This window comes from Triplophysa rosa, linkage group LG11, assembly GCF_024868665.1.
Source record: "Triplophysa rosa linkage group LG11, Trosa_1v2, whole genome shotgun sequence".
NCBI classification, from domain to species: Eukaryota; Metazoa; Chordata; class Actinopteri; order Cypriniformes; family Nemacheilidae; genus Triplophysa; species Triplophysa rosa.
The window spans coordinates 13,600,139-13,624,802 of record NC_079900.1 but is presented as its reverse complement, the minus strand read 5'-3'; the positions used below and the strand labels follow the sequence as shown (position 1 = coordinate 13,624,802).

At 39.8% G+C, this 24,664-nt stretch overlaps 2 protein-coding genes across 11 annotated transcripts in view; one reads left to right on the top strand and one right to left on the bottom strand.

The window, feature by feature from the left end:
* Window positions 1–11,119, top strand: part of tnrc6c1 (trinucleotide repeat containing adaptor 6C1) — a 62,920-nt gene extending 51,801 nt beyond the window's left edge. For all 3 annotated transcript variants that reach the window (XM_057345022.1, XM_057345023.1, XM_057345024.1), the window contains 10 exons: window positions 238–357; window positions 475–558; window positions 689–938; window positions 1,129–1,293; window positions 1,887–2,075; window positions 2,183–2,332; window positions 3,229–3,444; window positions 4,432–4,502; window positions 4,590–4,729; window positions 4,814–11,119. In XM_057345022.1, coding sequence (XP_057201005.1) covers window positions 238–357; window positions 475–558; window positions 689–938; window positions 1,129–1,293; window positions 1,887–2,075; window positions 2,183–2,332; window positions 3,229–3,444; window positions 4,432–4,502; window positions 4,590–4,729; window positions 4,814–5,186 — 1,758 coding nt within the window. In that variant the 3' untranslated portion in view covers window positions 5,187–11,119. The remainder of the gene's footprint in view (window positions 1–237; window positions 358–474; window positions 559–688; window positions 939–1,128; window positions 1,294–1,886; window positions 2,076–2,182; window positions 2,333–3,228; window positions 3,445–4,431; window positions 4,503–4,589; window positions 4,730–4,813) is intronic.
* A 955-nt stretch (window positions 11,120–12,074) lies between these two features.
* znf207a (zinc finger protein 207, a) lies at window positions 12,075–24,502 on the bottom strand. Of its 8 annotated transcripts, none has more exons than XR_008963819.1 (15): window positions 24,384–24,502; window positions 23,812–23,938; window positions 23,588–23,726; window positions 23,307–23,501; window positions 23,129–23,204; window positions 22,979–23,049; window positions 22,753–22,898; window positions 22,292–22,372; window positions 20,875–21,093; window positions 20,583–20,739; window positions 20,327–20,511; window positions 20,048–20,126; window positions 14,671–19,220; window positions 12,805–14,148; window positions 12,076–12,439 (listed from the first exon to the last, which is right to left on the bottom strand). XR_008963819.1 is itself a non-coding variant. In XM_057345613.1 (12 exons), the coding sequence occupies exons 1-11, from the start codon at window positions 24,422–24,424 to the stop codon at window positions 20,351–20,353; spliced, it is 1,413 nt and encodes a 470-aa protein (XP_057201596.1). In that variant the 5' UTR covers window positions 24,425–24,502; the 3' UTR covers window positions 19,794–20,126; window positions 20,327–20,350. The 8 variants fall into 8 exon arrangements, 5 of the variants coding, with proteins under 5 accessions (XP_057201596.1, XP_057201595.1, XP_057201597.1 ...); XR_008963820.1 differs by having other exon boundaries at window positions 12,078–12,439; window positions 12,805–12,905; window positions 13,807–19,220; XR_008963818.1 differs by having other exon boundaries at window positions 12,075–12,439; window positions 12,805–19,220.
* Between the last annotated feature and the right edge of the window lie 162 nt (window positions 24,503–24,664).

Genomic DNA, 24,664 nt, shown 5'->3' with positions numbered 1-24,664 from the left:
AATAATTAAAAAGCTATTTTTTCATATTAATAACCCAGTCTCTACTATGCCAGGTTTGTCGGACTGGTTTGTTTGTTGGACAAAATGGCGGTCAGTCACAGGGGCACATAATGTCTACATTATGATTGGTTAGATCGCCTGTCAATCAAACTGCTTGCGAAGGGTCAATTGAGTTTTAAGGGTGATGAACTCATTACCTGTGGATGTCGTACTGAACTCTTACCGTTCTGTTCACAGGTTCAAGCACAGCTTTTACAGTTTGCAGCAAAAAACATTGGTCTCAACCCTGCACTTTTAACCTCACCAATAAACCCTCAACATATGACCCTGTTGAACCAACTTTATCAGCTGCAACTGGTGAGCGCTCATCTTTTGTCATCTTGTGGATGCTGCCATATTGAATATATATATTTTTACTTATTAGACTTGACATTTCACTCATAGTAATGTAAGCTTATCTGTGTGATTTTGCAGGCGTACCAGCGTTTACAAATTCAGCAGCAGATGTTGCAGGCACAGCGCAGTGTTTCTGGCCCCATCCGACAGCAAGAGCAGCAAGTGAGCAGTTTACACCCACTACACGTCATAATGCTTATACTTGGCCGTGCACTACTTAAAATGTTGTTCCTACTCACTTCCTACTCATCTTCAACTGTGAAACCTTTATATTTGTTCGTCTCTTCTGCAGGTTGCACGTACAATCAATAACATGCAGCAACAGATCCAGCAGCATCAGCGGCAGTTGGCTCAGGCTCTGCTCATGAAGCAGCAGCAGCAACAGCAGCCGCCTCCATCTCACCCGGGCCTGCATCCTAGCGTGGGCAAATCAGCTCTGGACACATTTCCGGTCCACCCCCAGGCCTCCAGCCTCTCCGTTTCTGACCTTCAGACCAAAGAGCCGCAGTCTTCTCCAAACTCTTTCTCCCACTACCCTATGTGTAAGTACCAGCGCAATGTCTCTGATAAAACTCTGTTATTGGGGATTTTGGCTTTAAAAATTATTTAAAATGTAGATTCATGGATTTCTTTTATAAATAAAGAGAATGATTCTGCTTTCATAGTGGACATTCTGTATAAAACGTACTGGAGGAGTTGAGCACACATTGATGCTTTTATGTCCGTTTCTAGCTGGATTAAACCCTAACATGAATGTAAACTGCATGGATGTGGGTGGCCTGTCCATGAAGGACCCTCCTCAGCCTCAGTCACGCCTGTCACAGTGGACACACCCTAACTCCATGGAGAACCTCTCTGGCAACTCCTCTCCAATGGAGCCCAACTACAACAAGCATGGTACAAACTGGGGACATAGTCATGCTGCATTCGAGACAACTCGGATTTCGGGTATCGTCGACCTCAATTCCGGAAGTGAACGTCTCAAACGGCAAACGAAGTCGGTTATCCGACCTCTGAACTCGGGGCAGATCGATCAACCCCGACCTCAGCGAAACGCGTCATTTGACGTCATGGACAAGATCGGCTTGGCGGCTAGCTCTTCGCAGGCTTATGTGAACCGTTAACAAACTTTAAACTATTTTTACAACACGTAATATGTATGAACTTGAACGTTAAAATATCCAGACACTGTTTATGAACAAATGCCCACGTTTGAATAGCTACCATATAACGATAACCTAGAATGCTCTTACGTTCTCTCGTCGTCTCATAGTTACGTGGTAAACATGCGAATGTGACGCGTGGTTGACTGGTCGGAAGTCAGATATTTTACGTCATAATATCCGAAACCCGAGTTGTCTCGAACGCAGCACCTTTTTTCAGAACTGTGTTTGCTAAAAAGCATAACCAATAAGTAAAAAAAATCATAAATAGATTTCATGTTGGCTTTGTTATCAGTAAATATACTGTAAATGTGTGGAATTTCACAGGTGCCATCTCTGCCGGTCCCACTCTGGGTCCCCCAAGTAAACCTCCAATGGATGACTCCTACAGTCCCTACAATCTGCTTCCCAGCTCTGAGTCTCCTACCAGCCCTCTGACACCTCACGATAGCTGGGGCCAGGGCAAGAACACCAATGACAAGATCTCCAACGGGACTAACGTCAACTGGCCTCCAGGTGATTAAACCGCATCTCTAGAATCTCTTTGGATTAGTCATGAGATTATAAAAGCACTGTTAGAATCAAAGAATTGTACATGATCTGGTTCTTCTGAAATCCCTCAGAGTTCTGTCCAGGAGTGCCTTGGAAAGGACTGCAGAATATCGACCCTGAGACTGACCCTAATGTGACCCCAGGGAGTGTTCCCAGTGGGCCCACCATCAATACTAACATTCAGGATGTTAACCGCTATCTTCTGAGAGACAGAAGTGGAGGTAAGATGGCTAATTGCTTTTTCCCTCAAAGAAAACTTACATTCAAGCTTCCTGTCAGGTGGCACTAGATGTAAAACAACTTAAATTCCCCAAAATATCTTTAGTTAAAATATTTTCAATACTCTGACTAAACATATTCAGACAGACAGCTTTGTGTGTCATCTAACCTTCCTATCACATGCATCATACTTTTTTAAAGACTGCAAGGGCAAGTTAAAAGTTTAAAATCAACTAATTGGGTTAAATATATCGTTTTGCACAGAAATAACTTGAGACAATATTATTTGTCATATAAGCTAATATTATTTATTTTAAGATAATACCCCTATTCCTTTCATTATATTTCTAATCCTCCACTTGGACTCTTGCCTGCTTTGTTTGGGACACATCGTAGGTTCCACTCCAACCTCCTCACAGAGCGAGGCTCCGCCTCCCTCCAGCGATTGGCCAGTCACTAGCTCTTTCGGTCTGTCCTCCCCAGAGGCAGACAACACAGGTACAACTCCCAGAATCCCTTTGTGCCCTCAACCCTCCCTGTCACACACCTGCTGTTCTAGAACAGTCTACAGGACCTGGAACAGTGGTTGCGTTCCCCGATAGAGAGCTCTGTCCCTCGGTGGTGATAGTCAGACACTGTCCCTGTGTGCAGCATGGTCACCGACTATGTGGTTTTGTGGTGAAGGGCTGTGGTCATTATTCTGTTCTGTGGGGCATGAACCCTTTAGACCTCAAGTATGAGCCCCACTCTCTCCTGTCTGCAGTGATGCTTCAGTGTCTATAGCACCTTTCACCTCTTGGTTTGTCTACTTCTCAGAAGTAGACACAGGAAGTATGATGTCTTGTATCATAACCTCGAGTGTTTCGCTTTTCACACATGTAATGTTATCGATCTACAGGCAAGCTGTCTGACATGAAGTCCACTTGGTCCCCGGGGCCCATCTCACACACCCAAGCTTCTCTGTCTCACGAGCTTTGGAAAGTCCCTCAAGGACCCCGGAACACGACGGCTCCCACTCGGCCGCCTCCGGGCCTGACCAACACCAAACCCTCATCCACGTGGGGTGGAAACACTCTGGGTCTGGTGGCTGGATGGAGCAGCTCGTACTCCTCAGGTGCCCATTATCTCTCTTTAGTGCAGTTGAAAGCATGTATATGTTAAGCTATTGTTAGGGTTGGGTGTGGGCGTATAGAAACGTCAGTTGAATTGTCAGTTTCCTTTCGGTATGGGTGTGAACGCTATCAAAACGTTGAGGTCAGATGAGGATGAAATGATTGGAGTTGCAGGTTCTGGTGCTGTAGCGGATGCAGTGTTGTGGTTTCTGTCTCGCATATGTTGTGTGTTAGTCAGCAGTCCTATGCTGTTGTTCAGTAACACTTCCTTCAAGCATTTAACTGAAGCTTTGTAGGTGTAAATTGCAGATTTTATCAGCAGTAGAAAAATTTGTAGAAATCTTCAACCAAAAATAAAAATGTCATTGTTAACCCATGTTGCAATGAACATCTTTTGGTCAGTCTGTGTTTGTTAGCATTAGTTAAAGGAACAGGTCAACCAAAAATGAAAATTCTGTCATTATTTACTCTCGAGTTGTTCCAAATCTGTATAAATTTCTTTGTTCTGATGAACACACAGAAAGATATTTGGAAGAAAGCTTGTAACCAAACAGTTCTTGGCCCCCATTGTCTACCATAGTAGGAAAATTCCTTTGTACTTTTTGTTGTGTTCTGTTGAACGCAAAACAAGATATTTTTACAATATAGTTTACAAGTAGCATGGCCTTGTAAACTAACGGTACTGTTTAGCGTGTTGACAAAATGTTTATATGCTCTCCTGCTTGTAAGTCGCTTTGGATAAAAGCGTCTGCCAAATGAATAAATGTAAATGTAAACTTTTGACTTCCATTGTCATTTTTCCTACTATGGTAGTCAATGGTGGCCAAGAACTGTTTGGTTACAAGGATTCTTCCAATATTAACAAAAATTAAGAAATGCTAATAAATGCATTGTTAGTTCATGTTAGCAAATGCATTTACTAATGATAACAAATACAACCTTATTGTAAAGTGTTACTGAGTCTTTTTATGTATATTCTCTTCGAGTAGGAACCACATGGAGTACAGATAGCTCCAACAGAAGCACTAGCTGGTTGGTCCTGAGAAACCTCACCCCACAGGTATCATCATGGCAGTCTGTTCAGTTTATTAAAATGTTTACCGTGCACTGTTATTATATCTCTGCTGTCTGTTTTTGTGACGTTTAGATCGATGGTTCGACACTGCGGACACTGTGCATGCAGCATGGCCCACTTATCACATTCCATCTCAACCTGACGCAGGGCAATGCAGTTGTGCGCTACAGTTCTAAAGAGGAAGCTGCCAAAGCCCAGAAATCCCTACACATGTATGTATACATTTCCCTTTTTCTATTAAGAATGATCATCCGCAAACGATCGTGATCGACATCCTTTCGATTTTCTCTTTTCAGGTGTGTTCTGGGAAACACCACTATCTTGGCGGAGTTTGCTGGAGAGGAGGAGGTGAACCGCTTCTTTGCACAGGGTCAGTCCCTCACGCCCACCTCCAGCTGGCAGGCCAACCCCGGCACCAATCAAACGCGGCTGGGTGGCGGAGGGACGGTGGCCACGCACCCCATCGGCCACTGGAACAGCAGTAGCCTGGGAGGAGCGGGCGGCACGGGATCCAGCGGCAAGGCGAGCAACGAGCTGCTGTGGGGGGGCGTGCAGCAGTACTCGAGTCTGTGGGGGCCACCCAACGCCGAGGACGGCAGGGTTGTCGGCAGCCCCACCCAAATCAACACACTGCTTCCTGGAGACCTGCTGAGCGGAGAGTCCATGTGAGAGTGCCAAGCACTCGGAAGAAGCGAAAACAGGAAAAACTTCACGAGCAAAAACCAAGCGAATCATTTGGCGATAATCAGCGTCAGTGGAACTGTGAACCAAGAGACACTCGCGTAGAGGCTGCTGACCTTCTTCCGCTTTTGTTTGTTTGTTTGTTTTGCGTCGTTTTATCTGTGTTATTTTGATCACAAGGCTTGGGTTACAGTATTCTATAGACTTCTTAAGAAGAACAGTGACTAAAAGAAGAGAAGTGTGAACCTTTACCAAGACTTTTCTCTAATGACTGATACCAGTGTGAAAGCGTATTTTACTACAACTGATGAGACAAGCTGCCATTTTTTTAAATTCCTCTGGCACGAGCACATCCCATCAGCCCAATCACAGCATATCACCACTCCCGATGACACGTGCATCATTCCAAACAACCCTTTCTTGGACTGGATCCATGGCTTTTTCAGTTGTCGTTTGGATTGTACGGATTATTTAACAGCACTAAACTTTAGCCTTAACTGCTGATTGGTCCCCACTCCACTGGTACCAGAGACTAAATGAAGAAACTCGTTGGAGAATTGCACATTTTCTCATTTCTGAGCCAGCCGAGCGAAAACGGACCGCCGTGCGATCCATCTCACACAAGCCACAGCGTATATTTTTCCTTCCTGTTTCCCTCAGTTGCCTTCCTGTCCTCGTTATTCTGTAAAGGACAGACAGGTACAGTACGTGGCCCCTCCGTGCATTTGAGGCATTTCTTACGCTGAGAGGACAGCCGTGCTAAATATATTAACCACTGCTCACGGAAACGGTGGAATCGATGGACTACTTTCTCTCTTGAATTTTCCTACACGACCTCAGTCTTTAAGGCCCGGCGAGAACATAAGCCCTCATCTGTTGTTTGTCCGATGTGCAATATACGCCACAGACTCTTCCGTCCATCTTTGCGCAGTGCTTTTGCTGACGGTAGAAGCTCGTTTTTCGGGCAAATCAAAGACTCGACAGAAGCGAAGCTTCTTCTCAGCCCAATAGGGACGAAACGTTCACGAGCACTTCCTCTACACACTCAAGGACAGTGTGACTACAGGGGCACAGGGGATTCAAACCAAATAAGAGGTGTTTCTCGTAACCCAGTAGACAAAGTGCATTTTTTTGTTGTATTTGGTACAAAAGTATGGAACAAAGACTGGTTTTGAAAGGGGTGGTTTATTCATAGCACTTAGCAGGAGCTTCAAGCTCCGACTTCAATGCCAACAAAATTACACATGGATGTGTGAAACTGACAAAAAAAAGCAACGATGAAAAGCAATCTCCACGCTGAACTCTAAATGGATTTCGACGTTTATTTTCTTGTCTTTCCAAGGACTTCGAAATGGGACATTTCAAAAACGGTAGCAAAACGACGGGATGTCCGACGAGGAAAAAGACTGAAGCACTTGGCGTGTTTTTTCTTCTTCGAGATATATATCAAAGTAAATATCACTGTTACAGTACTCCAAAATCATTAGCCTTTTCGTCTGGAACTAGACGTGTTGTAATATTTCTAATGGATTCTGTGGGGCCCGCCGCCCTGGTGGCCCCGCCTACCTGTATGATAAGTGTGGCCATTGAGTGCCTATCTGCTGTGGCGCCTCCGGTGCCCACGCTCTGACTTTGACCCGCTGTGCCAGGCCGGCGCACCAGATGCCAGAACGGACCTGCCGCTCGTATGCTCGGCCTGGGCCGGAGCAGCGGCTCCTTTAGACCTGGCCAATCAGTACGTACTACTGCGCCAGCACACAACCTCGTCTCCACTTCACTCTCATAAACTCCTCCCTCTCATGCAAAGATCACTTTAGCTGGAAGTGGACAGGTTGGTTTTATGTACCGATTGGGTTTTTCCCTCCTGGAATTGCCAGTGTTGTTATTTTTGTTGTCAACACATTGCTGTTTGTTATCGTCGTTGCTGTTGATGTTATTGTTATTTTGCGCTTTTTTTGTTCGTTTGTGTGTCAATGCAGTGGTCTCTATGGTAGCTGCTCTCACCAGCCCCTCTTGCTGCGCATATGCAGAAACACTCAGTGTAAATGAGAGAATCGACGGGGGTCGCGTTTTAAGGGCGGACGTAACGGAAGTGTAGGCTCAAGCGCGAGTGGTGCTCAGTTTGACTTCTACTTCTCCATCGTTGTCTCTCCTCTGCACTTTTCTTCTCTGTTTCAGCCCTGCTAGGCCACATTCACACTGGTGCTTATGACAAAGGGCAGGCAGGGTACACTACTTTACCTGGTCGCCTCTTCTCGCAGTAATAAAAGCAAATGATAACGGAGACTCGGCTCTCTACTTCTATGCAAAGACCGACCGAGAAGCGCCGTTTAAAGCCTTTAGCTATAAACTGTATTTCTCTCCAAGCCCACTCTTCACCAGTTCATTCGGAGCAGGCAGCTTCCTCACAGTGGGCCTGCGGTAAGAAACTAGCCCACTCGTTTCCAACAGATCGGATCAGGCCCTCACTGTTTACTCTCTGAATGATCTCTTACATGCAGTCTCAGGGCAACCTCAGAGAACCCCGAACCGATTTCTCTTTAAAAGGGGGCGGGGCTTTAAACGCGCTCTGAATGCTTGGCTTGGAGAAGGTGGACAGGAGGAGAATCGAAAGGAAAGTCCCTGCTGTCGATCTTAATTTAGCATTAATCGGACCGGGACTCCTTTCGAGCGTTTTTAATGTAGATTTTACGAATAGTTGGCTTTATGAAGAGCACATGGAGATGGAGAGGTAGAACGCAAGTTGGCACCAAGTCAGACGGGTAGCACCTTGTCCCGGGCGTACGTCTGGGAGGACTGCTGAGAATTAAACAGGGAATCCAGAATGTTTAGGTGCACTGTAGATGGTTCACGTTGGGTACATCTTTTTTTAAACCAAAAAAGGGTTTGTCTCATTATAAAAAAAGAGGTAACTTTAATTCTCTAGTACACTCTTGACTGAAGTGCTTCTCTTTGCAAGCCTTTGACGCCCGATTGGGGCGTACAGATGACTCTGGGGTTGCTGTATTGATGGTATTAAATTCTGTCCTGACCCAATGCTAAGGGAACGGTGCAGATTTTTCTTTCGTTTCGTTTTTGTTCTTACAGGTCCGGGTCCTTAGGGACCTTTCGTATCAGGCGGCCTGTGGCACATGCCAGTTGATACCAAGTCTTAAGAGGAAAATCCCTTTCTGGAAGATATTTGTGTTGACTTCAAACTCGAGTGACACTAGCAACAATCACTATTGCCTGTTTTTGAAGATATATATATATATTTTTAACTGCCTTTCTCTAAGCTGTACTCGAGACCACAGATAGAAAAAAAACGTCCAAAACATGTTGAAATTCAGAGGAATGACTGGCACGTTAGCCAGCTAGCCAACAAGTGCCCAGTCCTCCGCTTTGGGCATACTGGGTCTTTGTATGTTGGACTAATGTACCCCAACTCTACGAAAGAGGCTCAAATGCAAGTGGTGTAGATAAGAAGGCTGCTTCAAACATACAAAATAACAGGGCCTGGTGAGCTCTAAAGTACAAGTGGGCCCTGGCTAGAATATGCACATGCTGGTTGATATACATGTACATCTGAAATCCTGTGTATGTATATAACTGGTGATCTTTTTCCATGTACCTTTAGTTGGTTTTTCAGGCCCAATAACCCCCATTCCCTTCTCTCCATGAATTACCTAGATGATAAAAAGCATAAACATATCAAAATTATACAAATGAAAAGAGACAAATACTTGAATCAAAAGAAGCGCCAATAATGTAATGTGAATTTTTTGTAATAATTTTGTCATTCATACACTTCCAAGCTTTTTGATAACATCGGTTCAAATTGAACGAAAAAAATCTTAAAAAACGCAAAAAAAATTTAAAATAAAAAAGATTAAAAAAACGCAAAATGACATCGGTTGTGTGTGTGTGTGTGTGTGTGTGTGTGTGTGTTTGCTTGCACAAGATTGCGTGTACTGTATGACAAATGAATGGATGGGTGATGAAAGGTTGAAACCAATGTATGCTTGTGATTACAGTGAAATTGTTTGCGCCTTTGTTTCATTTGAAACATTTTAGAGGTATATGTCTTTTTTGTTGGCTAGTCAAAAATATATTCTAATGTGTATTGTTATTGTATTTGTTATTAGCTTTGTTATTAGAGTTGCACTGAGTGTCTGCTTCCCCTCATTCAGCTAATCGTACAACATGATATTAAAGTACTAAGGGGACAAGGTGACAATTCATGTGTTAATGTTTACTCAAGGACTTATTGAGAAAAATAACAAGTGTGTTTTTTTTTATCTGTAATACGATTATCTACCTTATAGTGGCTTTTATTGTGGAATATTCCATGATAAAGAATGGATTATTATGAGTATTGCACCATTTTTGTTTTCAGATTATAAACAGAAAAAATGCAAAATGCTAACAAAAAAAGTTACATAAATATAAAATCTTTTCGAAGAACTGTGGCCATAGTTTGAAGTAGAGGGACTTGTAACTCTCCATGGAGAGCTGGATAGACATCTGAAGAAGAGTTTCTTACAAGACTCATTTCAGAGGTGCCTACCTTTCTGGTTTGCTTTGATTTTTTTTGTTTCTGTTCCACTTATGTTCACTATCTTTGTGCAAGGCCACCAACAGTTTACAAGCATTTCATGTTTTTTCTGAAGTTCAAGGAAGAGAAAATAACAATCCTAAAGGACATATACTTCCATCAGATGAATAACAAAAACACTTTAAGAAATGAAGATTATTGTGCTACTTGCAGAACTCTGGGATTGATCAGTGTTGTCGTGTGTTTTTTTTAAACTTATGTTGGCAATGTTACTTCATAGATGATCAAAGCCAGACTTTTTTTGAAAGTTAAAACATTTCCTTTGTTAAAAAAGAAGACATAATTGTTCACTATCTTGCACACACAAAAAGTGGATCATGTCTCAGGAAGGCAAGGGTTCCAGAGTACCAACTCCACGTCATTTAATGTTCGTGTTTAGAGAAAGAGGATAACAGAAAAAAATAAGCACTGAAGGTTATGGATTTCAGAAGAAGAAAAATACCTTTGTTTCTAAATCCGTAGCAGTTACATATTTACCAAATAATGAACTTTAAAAAATGGAGTGCTTTATATATAAATCTATATATTGAAATTGCTTTACATTTTAAACAAAATGATCAATGATTTTGATTGTTCACAAGACAGTGAAAGAACATACAAGTACTGTATGTTTTAATCTTTATTGTATTTTCTTAACATGAGGTCCCTTCCTGTTGAAATCAGGACCATTGTGCATTACTATTTCTTTCCTCTTTGTCCTTCTGTCTCTTGTGGCGGGTATTACATAATGAAAATGTAGAAAAAGTGGGTTGGGGGGGCATGGTTTCTGTATCAATTTGATCGATTTAAACAGAAATGGCTGGTTTATAAGGATCATGATCTATGCACAAGGGGGGTGGGTTTCTTATAGCCTCTGTGACCCGTCTCTCACTAGGATCAGAGGAACTATTTTCCGGGTGTCCTTTAATTGACGCTGACGTTTCCTTCCCCCATTGACCCCATCTTATTTCCCATTTTTCATCTATCTTACATAAAAGTACATCGCCATGCTGTGTATTCCTAAACCAATGAGCGTCTCATTCTGAAGCACTGTGGGGGTTTATTGTAGCCCATGACTTTCAAGGTTGTCTGTGTTCTTTATGCGTGTGTGCGTGAGTGTGCGACTTGGATGAGTGTGGGCGGAAATATTGGGTTGCTTTTGCCTTTTGATTTTAAATGTTAAGAAACATGTCTGTACTGAGATTTTAAGAAGTCAGTGGCTTTTAATGTTTTTTCTCTTTCTCTCTATTTCTCCTCATAGAATGTGATTGTTGATGACATGCACCGAAAAAATGTTTTGAACTATGGAGCTTCTTTCAAACAATTAATAAATGCATTTTTGTTCTTGGTTGTAATGAATATGGTGTGGTTATTTATTGGCAGCAGTGTTACGTTGAACATAGACATATAATCGTGCTGGGCAAAAAAAATCGATTAAAATTGTTTTTTAAATTGCGGTCGATTCAATATCGATTCTCAAAAGCTGTGAATTGATTTTTTTCAGAGATGTTTTTACTTGTCAATTTACTTGTTTTTCATGTTCATGTTCTGAGCTTTGGGAAGTTTCTTTGCTCGATCCATTTGGTCATTTGACTGTCAAAGAGTGATTGGTTGACATAATAACTTGATTAAATAAAATGTATATTTATTGGACTCGTTTAAAATGCTAGACAAAAGTGAAACTAAAACGTTTTAGATAATGACTTTTTCGTTATTTTTTTTATTATTTATAACGTTTTATTAAAAAAAGTTTAAATAATATTTTGGCACAATGTCGCCCCCTTGTGCGGCGCCCCTATGCACCGCATATACTGCATACCCCATTTTTGCGCCACTGTGTGCAAGTAAGCTGAGAGTTGTCTCAGTTTCCCATTACTTACTGTTCACTGAGTGAAAAACGCATCATGTTCTCTCCCATAACCTATGCACAAGCACCACTCTTCTGAACGATGGTAAACATGAAACTCAAAAATGCAAACAGAATCTCTTCTAAATCTTAAAGACAACTGAACAATAAACACTATCAAGTCTTTCATTGTATTGTAAAGCACATAAAATAGCACTTTTTCACAAAAATGACTCTCCTAATGCTGTCGCTTGCAAAGCATGCTGGGAACTCTAAATTCACTGCTCATTTAGGGAAATTAACTTAAAGAATTCATGTAGTCCCACCACAAAATAATTAAGTAAAGATCCTTTATACAAGTTTAACTGGGTTGAACATGATAAAATTAAGTTGAATTCACTCAATAATTTGTGCATTTAGAATTCCGAGATTTTATCAATAATTTTAACTTAAATTTTTATTAAAAACAAGAACACATTTGCATTAAGTAAAGTTTACTCAATTAATTTCATGAAATTTACTATGACACAGAATCATTTTTTACAGTGTGTATTATGCTGTACCTCCATCTTCATAACACAGTGTGTAGATACAATAATTAGGAGCACCACAATTACAATCAAATTAATATCAGTATTTTAGGGTTCATTCTTTTCTCTAAGGGGAGGAATAGTGATTCTCCAGCATATTCTGCCTATTGTTGGTCCAGTCTGGAACAGCTGTTTCAGGGACCTGATGGAAGTTTGCTGTGTTACTATTTCTTGCCATGTCTTCGTAAATTGGAATTGAGCGCTGAGACTCTTGTCGCTTATGCAGATTTTTCTAAGGAAAAGAAAATATTGTAAAGGTAGAACCACTTCAGACCAAATGCATTGTGTGCAAAGCACTAAATTTGTTAGGCTCCTATAAGACGGGTTTAATGAAATCCTATGAAGAGTTTATTTTAAAAACCAGATATCGCAAAAATAAATAAAAATTAATTTGGTTATTTACATTTAATCATTTGGTTATCATGTTTTTGTTTTATTGTGTTATTATTACTTGATCAAAACAACCCAACTGCAGTTTGATTTATATTAATTGGAAAGCACAATATTTTTTAAATGGAGTTATCTGTTTTTGCAAATGAGCTCTTCATATGTTGTTGGATGTTAAATGAAGTGTTGAATTTTGAGATTTATACATACGTAATGTGCCACAGAGAATGCGATGACTGAGAGCAGAAGCAAGGTCATAATTGACATGATGTAGATCACCCAAGAATGTCTGTCACAAGAGCGTAGCTCACCTGAACAGATGTAGTGAAGGAATCAGACTTTTTTCTTTACAAAAAAGCAGTTTCATTTATGACAATTTTTCACCGAATCAGAGATGTTAGAAACACCGCAATAGTCTTGGTACAAATGCTAATTTCTTTCCTGTGCTTTTGTTATATGTGTGACTGGGACAAGTTGTTGCTTTCTTAATATTCGGACCAATGATATTAACAACAACCACAAAAACTGAATGAATGTGTTGTTAAACAGGTACAGAAATGCATTTCTTTGTACCTATATCACTTGAAAAGAACCACTGGTCCTTCCTATTTGAACTTGTGAATGTTAACATAGCGGCTAGATGTTTAAGGTCATCAAATCAGAGACTGTTAAAGGTTCCCAGATCAAGTGCTAAAAAGAAAGTGTGACCGGGCTTTTGCTATACTCGGCCCCAAACTCTGGAATGGCCTCCCTTTATCCATTAGTTTGATTACTACAGAATCTCGGTTTAAAATAAAACTTAAAACTCACCTTTTAGAAAAAGCCTATAGCATGTGCGTCATCCGGAGTGTGCTGTATTTGTATACGTTTCTTTTCTTGTTGCATGTCATTCTGTTTTGGTTTTACTATTTATATTTGAAAAACTTTTGTAAAGCACAATGGTTCAACGACCGTTGATGTATTGTGCTATATAAAGAAACTAACTAACTTGAAAAGAACCACTGGTTTACCAGTTTCTGGCATTTTATGTTTATTTCTTGTGCAATAAACACTTGTTTAGATGTAATCTATTCTATGCATAAAGGGGAATTCAATCATCATGGTACATAACACAACTTTAATACACTATTGCTTGCTCAATGCAACATGTCATTAGTTAAATCATGTCATTGGTCAAAACTCGTGTTACTAAAGCATCAACACATCACTAACCTGCTGCTTTCACAAGTAGAAGGATGTTCATGTTAGCCAAGGTCTGCTCATGTTGATTTTCTGAGAGGAATTCACAGACGTAAAGGCCTGTATCTTTGTATTTCAAATTAGACAGAGTCACAACAACAGTGCCCGAGTTCAGGTATGCAGAGATCTTGATGTGTCCATCAATCTCTGGCTTCTTGTCTATATTTTCAGAGATGTTCAAAACTTCTGAATAAGCAAAGCTTCGTAGGTACAGAAGTGATGGTCTTGAGTTTCTTGGTTGTGCTGTACAAACAATATCCACCGATTCCCCCTCAAGCCTTTCAATGTATTGAAAATCTTGAGATGCAGAAAGGTCTTAAGAAATTTAAACAATGAAGGACAGTTGTAATTGTGTATATTGTATGTATCATAAGCAACATGTTTATATCAAGCTCTATATTGATCGGTTTGAATTGTTGTATATACACTGTAAAAAGGCTTTCCTAGTTACTGTTAACATAAAAATTTCAATGGGCTCAATTGAGGTTTTCCAAATAAATCACTTCTGACAACAGTCTTTTCAACAGGCCTTTGTAAAATTTACACATCAAACTGAGCAAACAAAAAATGTAGATGCAACACAAAAAAACAACTTTGGCGAGTACTGAAAAAAAGTTTAGTGTTTCATAAGGAAACCAGTTCTGTGGCATCACAATGCTTATAAAAACATCCGTTATTGCACCCATGTACAAATCAGATGAAAAACTATTTTGCTTTAAGATTGCATATCACATTCTAAAGGATTATTATTGCAGTCTTTACTGAATTAACGTTTAAAATTAAAACCAGATGCTAAACATTAAGGTATGTATCAAGACACGTTTAAAGTTAACTTACCCAAAATCTGCTTCAATAGAACTCCAAAAAACAAGCAGGCTCTCATGGTGTGTTTAAACAAGTTTAATATTTCGCTTTTAGTACACAGATGTTCAGTCTGCTTCCCCTAGTATACATGAGCAGAGAGCTCCACCTACAAACACAGGAAATTCATCACACACACACAATAGTCGTGTTTATTTAGTGATGGAATCGAAGTCCACTTCCAACTAGTCTTTCTCCTACAGATGTAATGTACATCTCTCCCACCATTTCCGCTCAGTAAGTGAGGGACACCTGGTTGTACCATCACAAGGCACCAAATCACTCAAAGACGTTTAACCTCTCTGGTGAAGTCAGCCTCCACTCAATCTGTAGAGCTCACCACAACCTTTAAGAAATAACTGGAGTCACACCTGTTTCACACTCACTAACTGTCAAGTTTCCAACTTTAAACAACTATGCTCTTCCATCCTTAGCTTCAATTCTTTATGTAAACGTGTAGCTTTATACACTACCCTTAATTTTTTTTATTTTATTTTAACCCAACAATACAAGGTACTTGTAAAACCAATTTGGTTTCACCTAAAATCTTTAGATTAAAAAGAAAAATTTCAGTTGATTTGTTAGTGTACTCTTATTGTTGGCACCTTAAAAAAAATAAGTGTGCAATGCATTTAACACTGTCTAAATCACTTTGGATGAGTGTCTTGTCTGCTAAATGAACCAATGTAAATGTGACAGCCATTTAGAATGTACAATATAAAATTTGATTGCAAGTTAAAGTACATATTCCTGGAAACGTTTCCATCCACACATTATTTTCTCATTATTGGAAAGACCAACATTTCTTATTTTTATAGATTTATACTCGATATTTTGTTATGAATTCATTTCAGATTGTCTGACGCACCAAGATGAAAAATATATGATTATACAAAAGAACCACAATGCACTTTTGTTTTTGTCAAAACTTGTTTTTACTTTGTCTGTGCTGCACTCTAGTGGTAAGTAAAAAAACTGTAAAACAACAAATTGACAGGCAATTTTTAATACTAACATTTTTTTGTGTTACTTGCCCTATAAATAAAGAAGACTGTAAATGTGAACAAGCAGAAATATAAACATAAATATACACCCAACAGCTGGGAACCGGAGGTGCGAAGGCTTCACACTTTTAGCACGGTAGTTTATTTACAGTGACTTGATACAGATCCTTGATAAAGGTGCTCAACTGCTTTAAATGATTATGAACGCTGCCTGAACACAATAAAATGTAGAACATAAAATCTAACCCGTAAACAGGCTTCTGACATTTTGATAAAATCCAAGGATAACAGAACAATAAACGCTTATAGGCAAAAAACACTGGATGAAAAGAGCAAGAAATAGCTCACAGTACATCCTATATGCTTGAGTGGATGCTTAGCTAACCACATTTATATTAGACACATCTGTGTCTGGACATCAAAGATAAACTGGGGATCACGCACATCTACCATATACACTATCATAAGTAGGGATGTGCGAGACTAATTGACTAGTCGTTTAAACGGTAAGCTAGTCCACATTGAAAACAACAGTCGATTACACGAAAAAATTACACCAAATGTCATAATTTAAATGACTTTCATTTTAATGTTTCGTTTAAAACCCTTTTTAAATTACATGCTAAAACAATGTTTGAAAAAATATATTAATAGTCTTTAAAAGTGTATCAGGAACGAAATGTTTTAATTTTATGTCAGACCTAGCCAATTGCAGCACGCTCAGAAATGACCACTTGAAAGACGAGTTGTAGGGTAGGTTTACGCAAATTGTCATAAAGGGGCATAATAATTTCACTGGACCCACGCGTAACCATACTTTATTGGGTTATTGCCGCGATGCGGAAAATGCGGGCAGAAGCGCGGAATGCAGTCATAAAACGAAAAATAGATAATGATCTAAAGCTACATACAGTTATGTTAACAATTACTTAATAAATTACTCCATCTGCAGAATACATCATTAGAAGATATTCTGAGCTGCCACTCCAAACAAGAATTTGAAAACATTTTATATAAACAATTAAATCACACATATACTCTTTAGAACTATTGTTCGGCCACATTTTTTTTTTATAAATCTAGAGAGCTGTATAAGACAATTATTATAGTTATTTTTAACTTGCACATGCCTCAGGACAATATGTAAGATGTGCTACCAACTACCATGATTCAACTTACCTTTTAAATTATACAAATGAACAAGATATAAACAATGCACTAACAAGCAAAGCCTTACAGACTAAAGGGATTCTCCCAAAAATGAAACTTCATTTACTAATCCTCAAGTCATTACAAACCTGTATGACTTTTTCCTACAGAGACCAATAAATATTTGTGATGAAATATGTGGGTAACCTAACAAGATTGACCCCATTGACAATAACATTGAATAGCCTAAACATGATCGCTTAGCACTGTTAACTGTGTGCCCTTGCCGAGTTTGCGCAGATTACTCAGACGGAGTTATTGCTCACAAACATTGAGCAGACTTTCATCCGAGCATAATGCTTGCATTTCTTCAACATGAACATGTAAAATAATATTAACATCATAATCACATGCGGACTCGAGTGTTTAGCCTATGTATATTCTATAAATTAGCTAATATGGGTAGTATGCTTTATTAGCGCCTTTTTCATTCGCTCTGCGCGAGATCAAATGCGTTCTGTAGCTTATATACTTTTTGTCCATTGCTTTCTATTCGCTTTTTTGTTTACACACATTGCTTTGCTTTACAAATAATAAAAACATGATATAATGTAGGCCATCTTGTTTGTTGACAGGCTATAGGCCTATACCCTAATTATAACTTGTAGGCTACTTAAATTGCGACATAATTAAAAAAAGTAATGTTTTTTCATTCAACATCATTTAAATAAACAAATAACACATTCGTTAATAAGCTTTTAATGAATTGTTGTTAAATATTTTAAATTTCATGATTTCAGTGTAATAGACACAAATTTACTAAAATTTTATTTGATTTCTAAAATGTAATTTAACCTTTAGAGTCCGAAAAAACAGACTTAAAGGAGAAAAAAAATGAATTTAGTATAGGCTACATATTTTAAGCCCAGGCACAGACCAGCCAAAGCAAACAAATGCTCATCGCGTCATTTCTTACAGCCGCTAAAATGATCCAGTCAGGGTTGGCACGTCAGCAAATGCAGAAATATTAATGATCACAACGTAATGAAAGTGGAACACATGCTTGCATTAGCGACATTAAATATTGGATATGAACAGTTTGATTAATAGTCTACATTTAAAAAATATATACTACATAGGCCCTACGCAAAGTTCGTGGACCGCCTTCTGGGCCACTCTTGGTTTCAAACTAGTCGACTACAGGGTTACAAAACTTTCGTTTAAACGACTGTCAAATTAGTCATAGCACACATCCCTAATCATAAGTAATGCAAATAAACTTGCACCTCCATCTGCAGAATACATCATTAGAAGATATTCTGAGCTGCCACCCCAAACAAGAATGTGTAAACATATTAAACAATGAAATCAAACATTACTCTTTAGAACTATTGTTCAGCCACATTTTTTATAAATCTGGAGAGCTGTATAAGACAATTATTATAGTTATTTTTAACTTGCACATGCCTCAGGGCAATATGTAAGATGTGCTACCAACTACCATGATTCAACTTACCTTTTAAATTATACAAATGAACAAGATATAAACAATAATGCACTAACAAGCAAAGCCTTACAGACAAGCTGCCTGTAGGGTTAAAAACAACAGTGTTAGGTATATAACAATGCAATTCTGCAATTCTTTATCCAAAAAGAGATGAAAGGTGTGTGCCTTAAATTGCAACTACTTAATAGGGTGGAAAATACACTCAGGTTAAAGGGATAGTTCTCCCAGAAATGCAACTTCATTTACTAATCCTCATGTCATTACAAACCTGTATGACTTTCTTCTACACAAACCAATATTTGTGATGAAATATGTGGGTAACCTAACAAGATTGACCCTATTAACATCCATTGTCTGGACACAAACACAACAGGCGTTCTGGCGTTCCACAGAAGTTGGAGTTGTATACAGGTCTTGAATGATATGGTGAATAAATGAAAATGTATATCTATCCTATTTTTGTGGGGGGAAATGACATTATGGTTCTTTGCACAGATCAGTAAGCAATTGTACCACAGCAGTGTCATTGAAATGTTACAGCATTGACAATATTACTAGTTTGAACTTTTTTTACTGTGGTAAGCAATAGCAGGTTGAAAATAAGCCAGAATTGTTATTTGAAATCTAAGTCTGGTGTAAGTCTCAATTGTTAAAAATTAAATAATGACAGTTAGTTAAGTGAAACCCCCTGAGTTAAACAAAATGGGGGCCATCACCAAACTTGCTGCAAGTTTGGGGACACCTGTATCCAACAGCCACAAGGCTGTGAGGCCCCTCGAGTACACAAAATAAAGAGGAAAATTTGAGACTTGCCTCAGCCTGTGCAGGGCAACACTGAGACTGCCTCAGTCAATCCCATGGCATTGCTACAAGGAGAAGAGAAATCCTCAGTTTAGGACAACAACCACAGTGAACTACATTCACTAGTTTCTAACCCATTACCTTCTGACAATCACACTCAAGCATAAATATTTTCATTACAATTTTCAGCCGTTATTTCACTTTTGGTTGTTCAGGCACAAAAGTATCTATCCTACTATCTTGGTATAGCCTCACCAGAACTGACCTTGGCTGATGTATAAATAAGTGCCATATATATATATATATAGGAATTTTGAGTTTCAGATTCAAGATGTTTCTTAGTGAAATAGGTGTTTTAAGAGGTTTACAATTAACTTAAAAATATTCTTATGAGGAATCAAATTATTATTCACATACATGACCCTCTTAAATTTATTTAATTACAAAAGGTCTGAGGTGGCAGCCACTTCAAAAGTTGCCGTGGACATTTCGAGTTCCTTTAACTGGCACCCATGAACATACTACAGCAAACGCACAGCTTTCATTTCACACACACGCACAGTAACAGCCATCATGCAAATCATTTATAGTACAAACCTTGCGGGGTTGTCCTGCACTTGCTCACGAAAAAACAGCCATTAGATTTCAATACAGTTTATTACAATTCATTGTGGAACAATACAGATAAGCATTCACAAGAGTTCTTTTCGTTATTTGCCCTATAGAGAGAACACTGTAAATGTGGATGAGCAGACATACAAAAATACACCCAACAGTCACATCTATCTGAAGCCCTCACCAAGCAAAGCTGGGGACCGGAAGTCCAACAGCACCTATGGGTGCTGCGAAGGCTTCACACTTTTAGCACAGTAGTATATTTACAGTGACTTGCCTTGATAAAGGTGCTGTACGAAACTCCAGCCGCTTCAAATTAATACGAACCATATTTACTACACTTCACTTCTAAAAACCTAAACAAAACATGAGAAAAAAGCCAAACTGTATGATCTGCAACCAAGGGTAGGTCCAAATAAAAAATTGAGTAAAATCAATGTCCCATGCGTTATAGAGTTTATCCATCTCCTCACTGCACAAGAACTGTTACGCTTTTAGCAACTGATCTGGATTGAAAAGCACGCCACTAGATGGTAAAATGGTTGAATCGCCAAACCTAATGAAGACCAGTGGTGACGCTTCAATATCGGCCCCCGGGAGACATTACGGGAGGTCTCATGCCTATGGCGGGCCGAGGGGGAGCGGCTTGGTAAGGAGGGACCATGGGCGGGGCTTGTCCGTAGGGAGGCATCCCTCCCGGGGCAAAACCAGACACTCCCTGGGGTGGAGCCCCATACGGCCCTACGAAATAGAAATCGATCAGTCGTACCGAAAACCGTAAAATGTTTCATTTTCTGACAAACAATTCTTACCTTGCATGGGATGCCTAACACCCGACTGTTGCACAGGAATGCCCTGCTGAGGCGACAACACGCTTCCCATTGATGCAACCGGTGGGGACGACACGTGGGCCTGTCCTGCATTTGGGATTTTACATTGGTAGCGAGGCAGATGTGCCCGCAATTCCTCCTGTCAAACACAAAAAACGCAACGCAGGGGCCGGATTAGACAAACGCGGGGGCTTTCTGTTGGGAAACGCATGGTTGCAAAGCCGCCCAAGTTATTCTTGCAAATCTAAACAAGTATTGTGAAGCAAACACTTACCAGTGATATATCTTCATCAGGGTGGATCAACTTACTGGTTGCACTGGTGGTGGTGAGGGTGGCTGGCTTACTTGTGACTGGGGTGCCTGGTTTGGCCACAGTGCTGCTGCTGTTAGCAGGAGAGGAGGAGGGCTGGGTGTAGGCTGGGAATGTGGGTTTGGGGGCAACAGAAGGAGGGGCGGACGAGCTTGTCGCTGCACCGGCGACAGCCTGCTGGACCTGCAGAGGGATGACGGTGAGAATTAGCCGCATTTAGTGAAACTCTGTGTGACACGTAAGAGATACAGTTAAAGTGATAGTTCACCCAAAAATAAAAAAATCTGTCATCATTTATTCACCCTCTTGTCATTTCAAACCTGTATGACTTTCTTCCGCAGAACACAAAAGATATTTGGAAAAATCTTGTTAACGGCACCCATTCACTTTTTGTTGTTTTGTGTCCATACAATAGAAGAGAATAGGTACTGGTGCTGTTCGGTGACCAACTTTCTTCTAAATATCTTCCTCATACAGAGGTTTGAAATGACAAGCGAGTAAATTACAGAATTTTCATTTTTGGATGAACTATCCCTTTACCTGGAGCTCAACTATTGGTGTAAAAGCAACAACAAAAAAAGCTAAATGTAAAACATACAGTGCCCAAAAGTATTTTAAAAGCTCAACTGCACACTAAACACCACAATCACAGTTTTCAAAACTTCACAAAAAAACATGTTAGGTTTTAACGGTACTATACTGTTCACAAATAAAATGCATAAAAATGTATTTGGACACTTTCTGGCTGTCAAGTTTATGATGGATGATCATGTGAGAACGGACTTCATACATCCAGTAAAATCACAATGAGATCCACTGGTTAAGAGATTAAAGGGATAGTTCACCCAAAGGTAAAAACTGTGTTATCATTTGCTGACCCCCATGAGATTCAAAACCTGTATATGACTTTTTCTTCTGTGGAACACAAAAGATGATATTTTAAGAAATGTCTCTGTGGTTTGTGTCAATACAATGACAGTTACTGAAGGACAATGTTGTTTGGTTACCAACGTTCTCAAAAATATCTTCCATGTTCTGAAGACTCATACAGATTCAAAATGAAAAGAGGGCAAGTAATTTTTGGGTGAACTATCCCTTTACGTTGCATCATACTTTGCGATGCAAGTGTCCAAATACAGTCTGGGTCCACTGTATGCTTACAAATTTAACAAAATTGTCAAATATTTGTCGGGAAAACAAGGTTTAGACAAAAAAAAAATGAAGCAGACTATCGCATTCATTTTAAATCATTCTCTCTTTACGCTTCTGAAACACTACAGCAGCCTCTCTACAGCCAGTTCAATTATACTAATGGAGGCAGCTTGATGTCTGCAGTTGCATGCCATCAATATTTTCTATCGCTCAACAAGCTGCTGCATACTTGGGACAGCGGTTTAGAGGATGCTGACAAAGTGTCCAGACTGGAGGAGGCTGAGCTTGTGCTTGGAGCTCGAGTCCCCATCTGCAGCGTGGAGAAAGAGCAGAGAGTAAAGAACCTCAGCTGTTTGATTCTGGACAGGACTGCTGTTCACAAAAGCTTTCATGAACACAATCCTGAACTTTAGTGTGGCAGTCCAGAAGCCCTGAGAACAACGTCAGTAGCATTAATGATACAGTTACGATAAACCACTAAACCTTCGAGGGTCCGTCTTGAGAATCAAATGCTTGATGATAAAAATCAACTCCAATTTTGATCTACTTACAAACATCGTCTTTTCTTCTATATGGAAGTCTAAACAGTCCTTGAAAGTGATGTCATTAGAAACCAAAAAGGTCCATTTTCTAGCGCTATAAACTATGTGAAAACAGGTGGCTAAAAGAAAAGAGGGCAGGTGAGGCTACCTGTCCTGCACTGGGGAACAGTGGTTTGGAGACACCTGGCTGTGGTGTGGGAACTGTAACGGCAGGCACTGCCGGCCTGATGGTGGTGGGAGGGGCCTGGGCCATGTGGGGCATGCCTGGGTGAGGGCCCATTGGAGGAGGTATTCCTGACAAGAACAATAATTATTAATAAATAATTAAACTTATCTCAAAACAGTAATGAGCAATTAAACAAAGGTCTATATACCTGGTGGCATGCCTGGCATCATTGGGGGCATTCCATGCCCATGTGGCATCATCCCACCCATTGGCATCATGCTGTTAAAATGTAAAAAAAAAATTTATACAGGGGAACTAAAGAAAAAACAAGTATTATACAGACTCTATAAACACTTACCCTGGATGCATCCCTGGCATTACAGGGGGCATGCCTGGCATCATTGGAGGAACACCAGGCATCATTGGCGGCATTCCTATAAGAGCAGCCGATAAGATACGCAATAAATATACCAGACACAAAGCTTTATTATTTAGATTAACCAGAATGAAATGTTTTAATCAATGTAAAACCTAACTGTTACACAGCACACCTGAGTAGCCTCTAGGTGGCATCCCTGGTGCTGGGACAGGGGCCATTCCTGGCTGGGTCATCGGGGTGTAGGCAGCCTGAGGCTGCGCTGATGCTGCTGGCTGTTGGAAGGAGGGTCCAGCTTCATCATCATCATCATCTTCATCAGAGTCATCCTGATTCTGCTTTCTCTTCTGATTTTCTGTTTCCAAAAAGCAAGGAAATCTAGTTAGGCTGGGTTTATACATCCTCAAAAGGATTAGCAACAGAGCAAATTAAACGTGATACCCTGTGTTTTCTGTTCAAGCACACGCCTCCTCTCCTCCATGTCTTTTTCTGGAATACCCTCCATTCCATAAATCTCTAATTCTATGTCAGTTCTTCCAGGTATGGCATTGGGGACACTGTCGATGGTTTCTTTGTGAACCTTGAGCAAATAAACACTCTGGATGTTAATCCAACTGAACGTGAAAAAGGTATATATGGCATTACACAAAATGACATCATCCTACCTGCATACAGTGGATGGCCAGACCAGGACCAGTGTATAATTTTTTGTGACATATGTGGCATTTAAAGTGTTTGGCCTTCTGGTGTTGAATAAGAATCTTTTCATCGTCAAAATCTCTGTTACAATACCTGAATTTACAGTTAAGGTAATATACTCAAAAATACATCATACGTACCCTGAAAACAACTGGAACTCTAAAGTAGGCAAAACAGCAAAAAACTGGAAGAAATACGAACTGGTGGAACTTAGGCAATATACAATTAATATAAAGACGGTTACTTACGTTTATTTATCTGTATACATTACCAACGCCACCACTTCAACCGAACTACCACAATTAAACAGAATAAATAAAATACTAGGTCTGTACCTCAAAACTAACCGAGCTTTAAACGTTTTGGTACAAAAACGTTGTCTAGATGGACAGTTCACTAGGTTTTGAAACGCGGCCTTTGTAGCAGAGAAACGTGCGAACAATACATTAGCCAGCCGTTAACAGGAAGTAAGCTAATCCCTATCCAAAACAAACAATTGAAAGAGAAAAAGGGTTCGATCGCTTTTCAAAAAGGATACCAACACCAGGGCTTCATCTGCTTCTTCTTTTTCCTGCCCATGATTTAAATTATTGACTGGACTTTTCGCAATCAGCACACACAGACCCGCGAAAGCATTAGCAGATATAAAATGGCGTAATCGGGAAATGACGGCTCCCTTTTTCACCACTGAGACGCCAGAGGATGTAACAGCGCCACCAGCTGGACAGGAGACGCACTGCACACTTCTAGAAAATGCTTGTGCTCTACGATGGCGAAAATGACAATGTATATTTATCACTACTACGAATTACTATATAA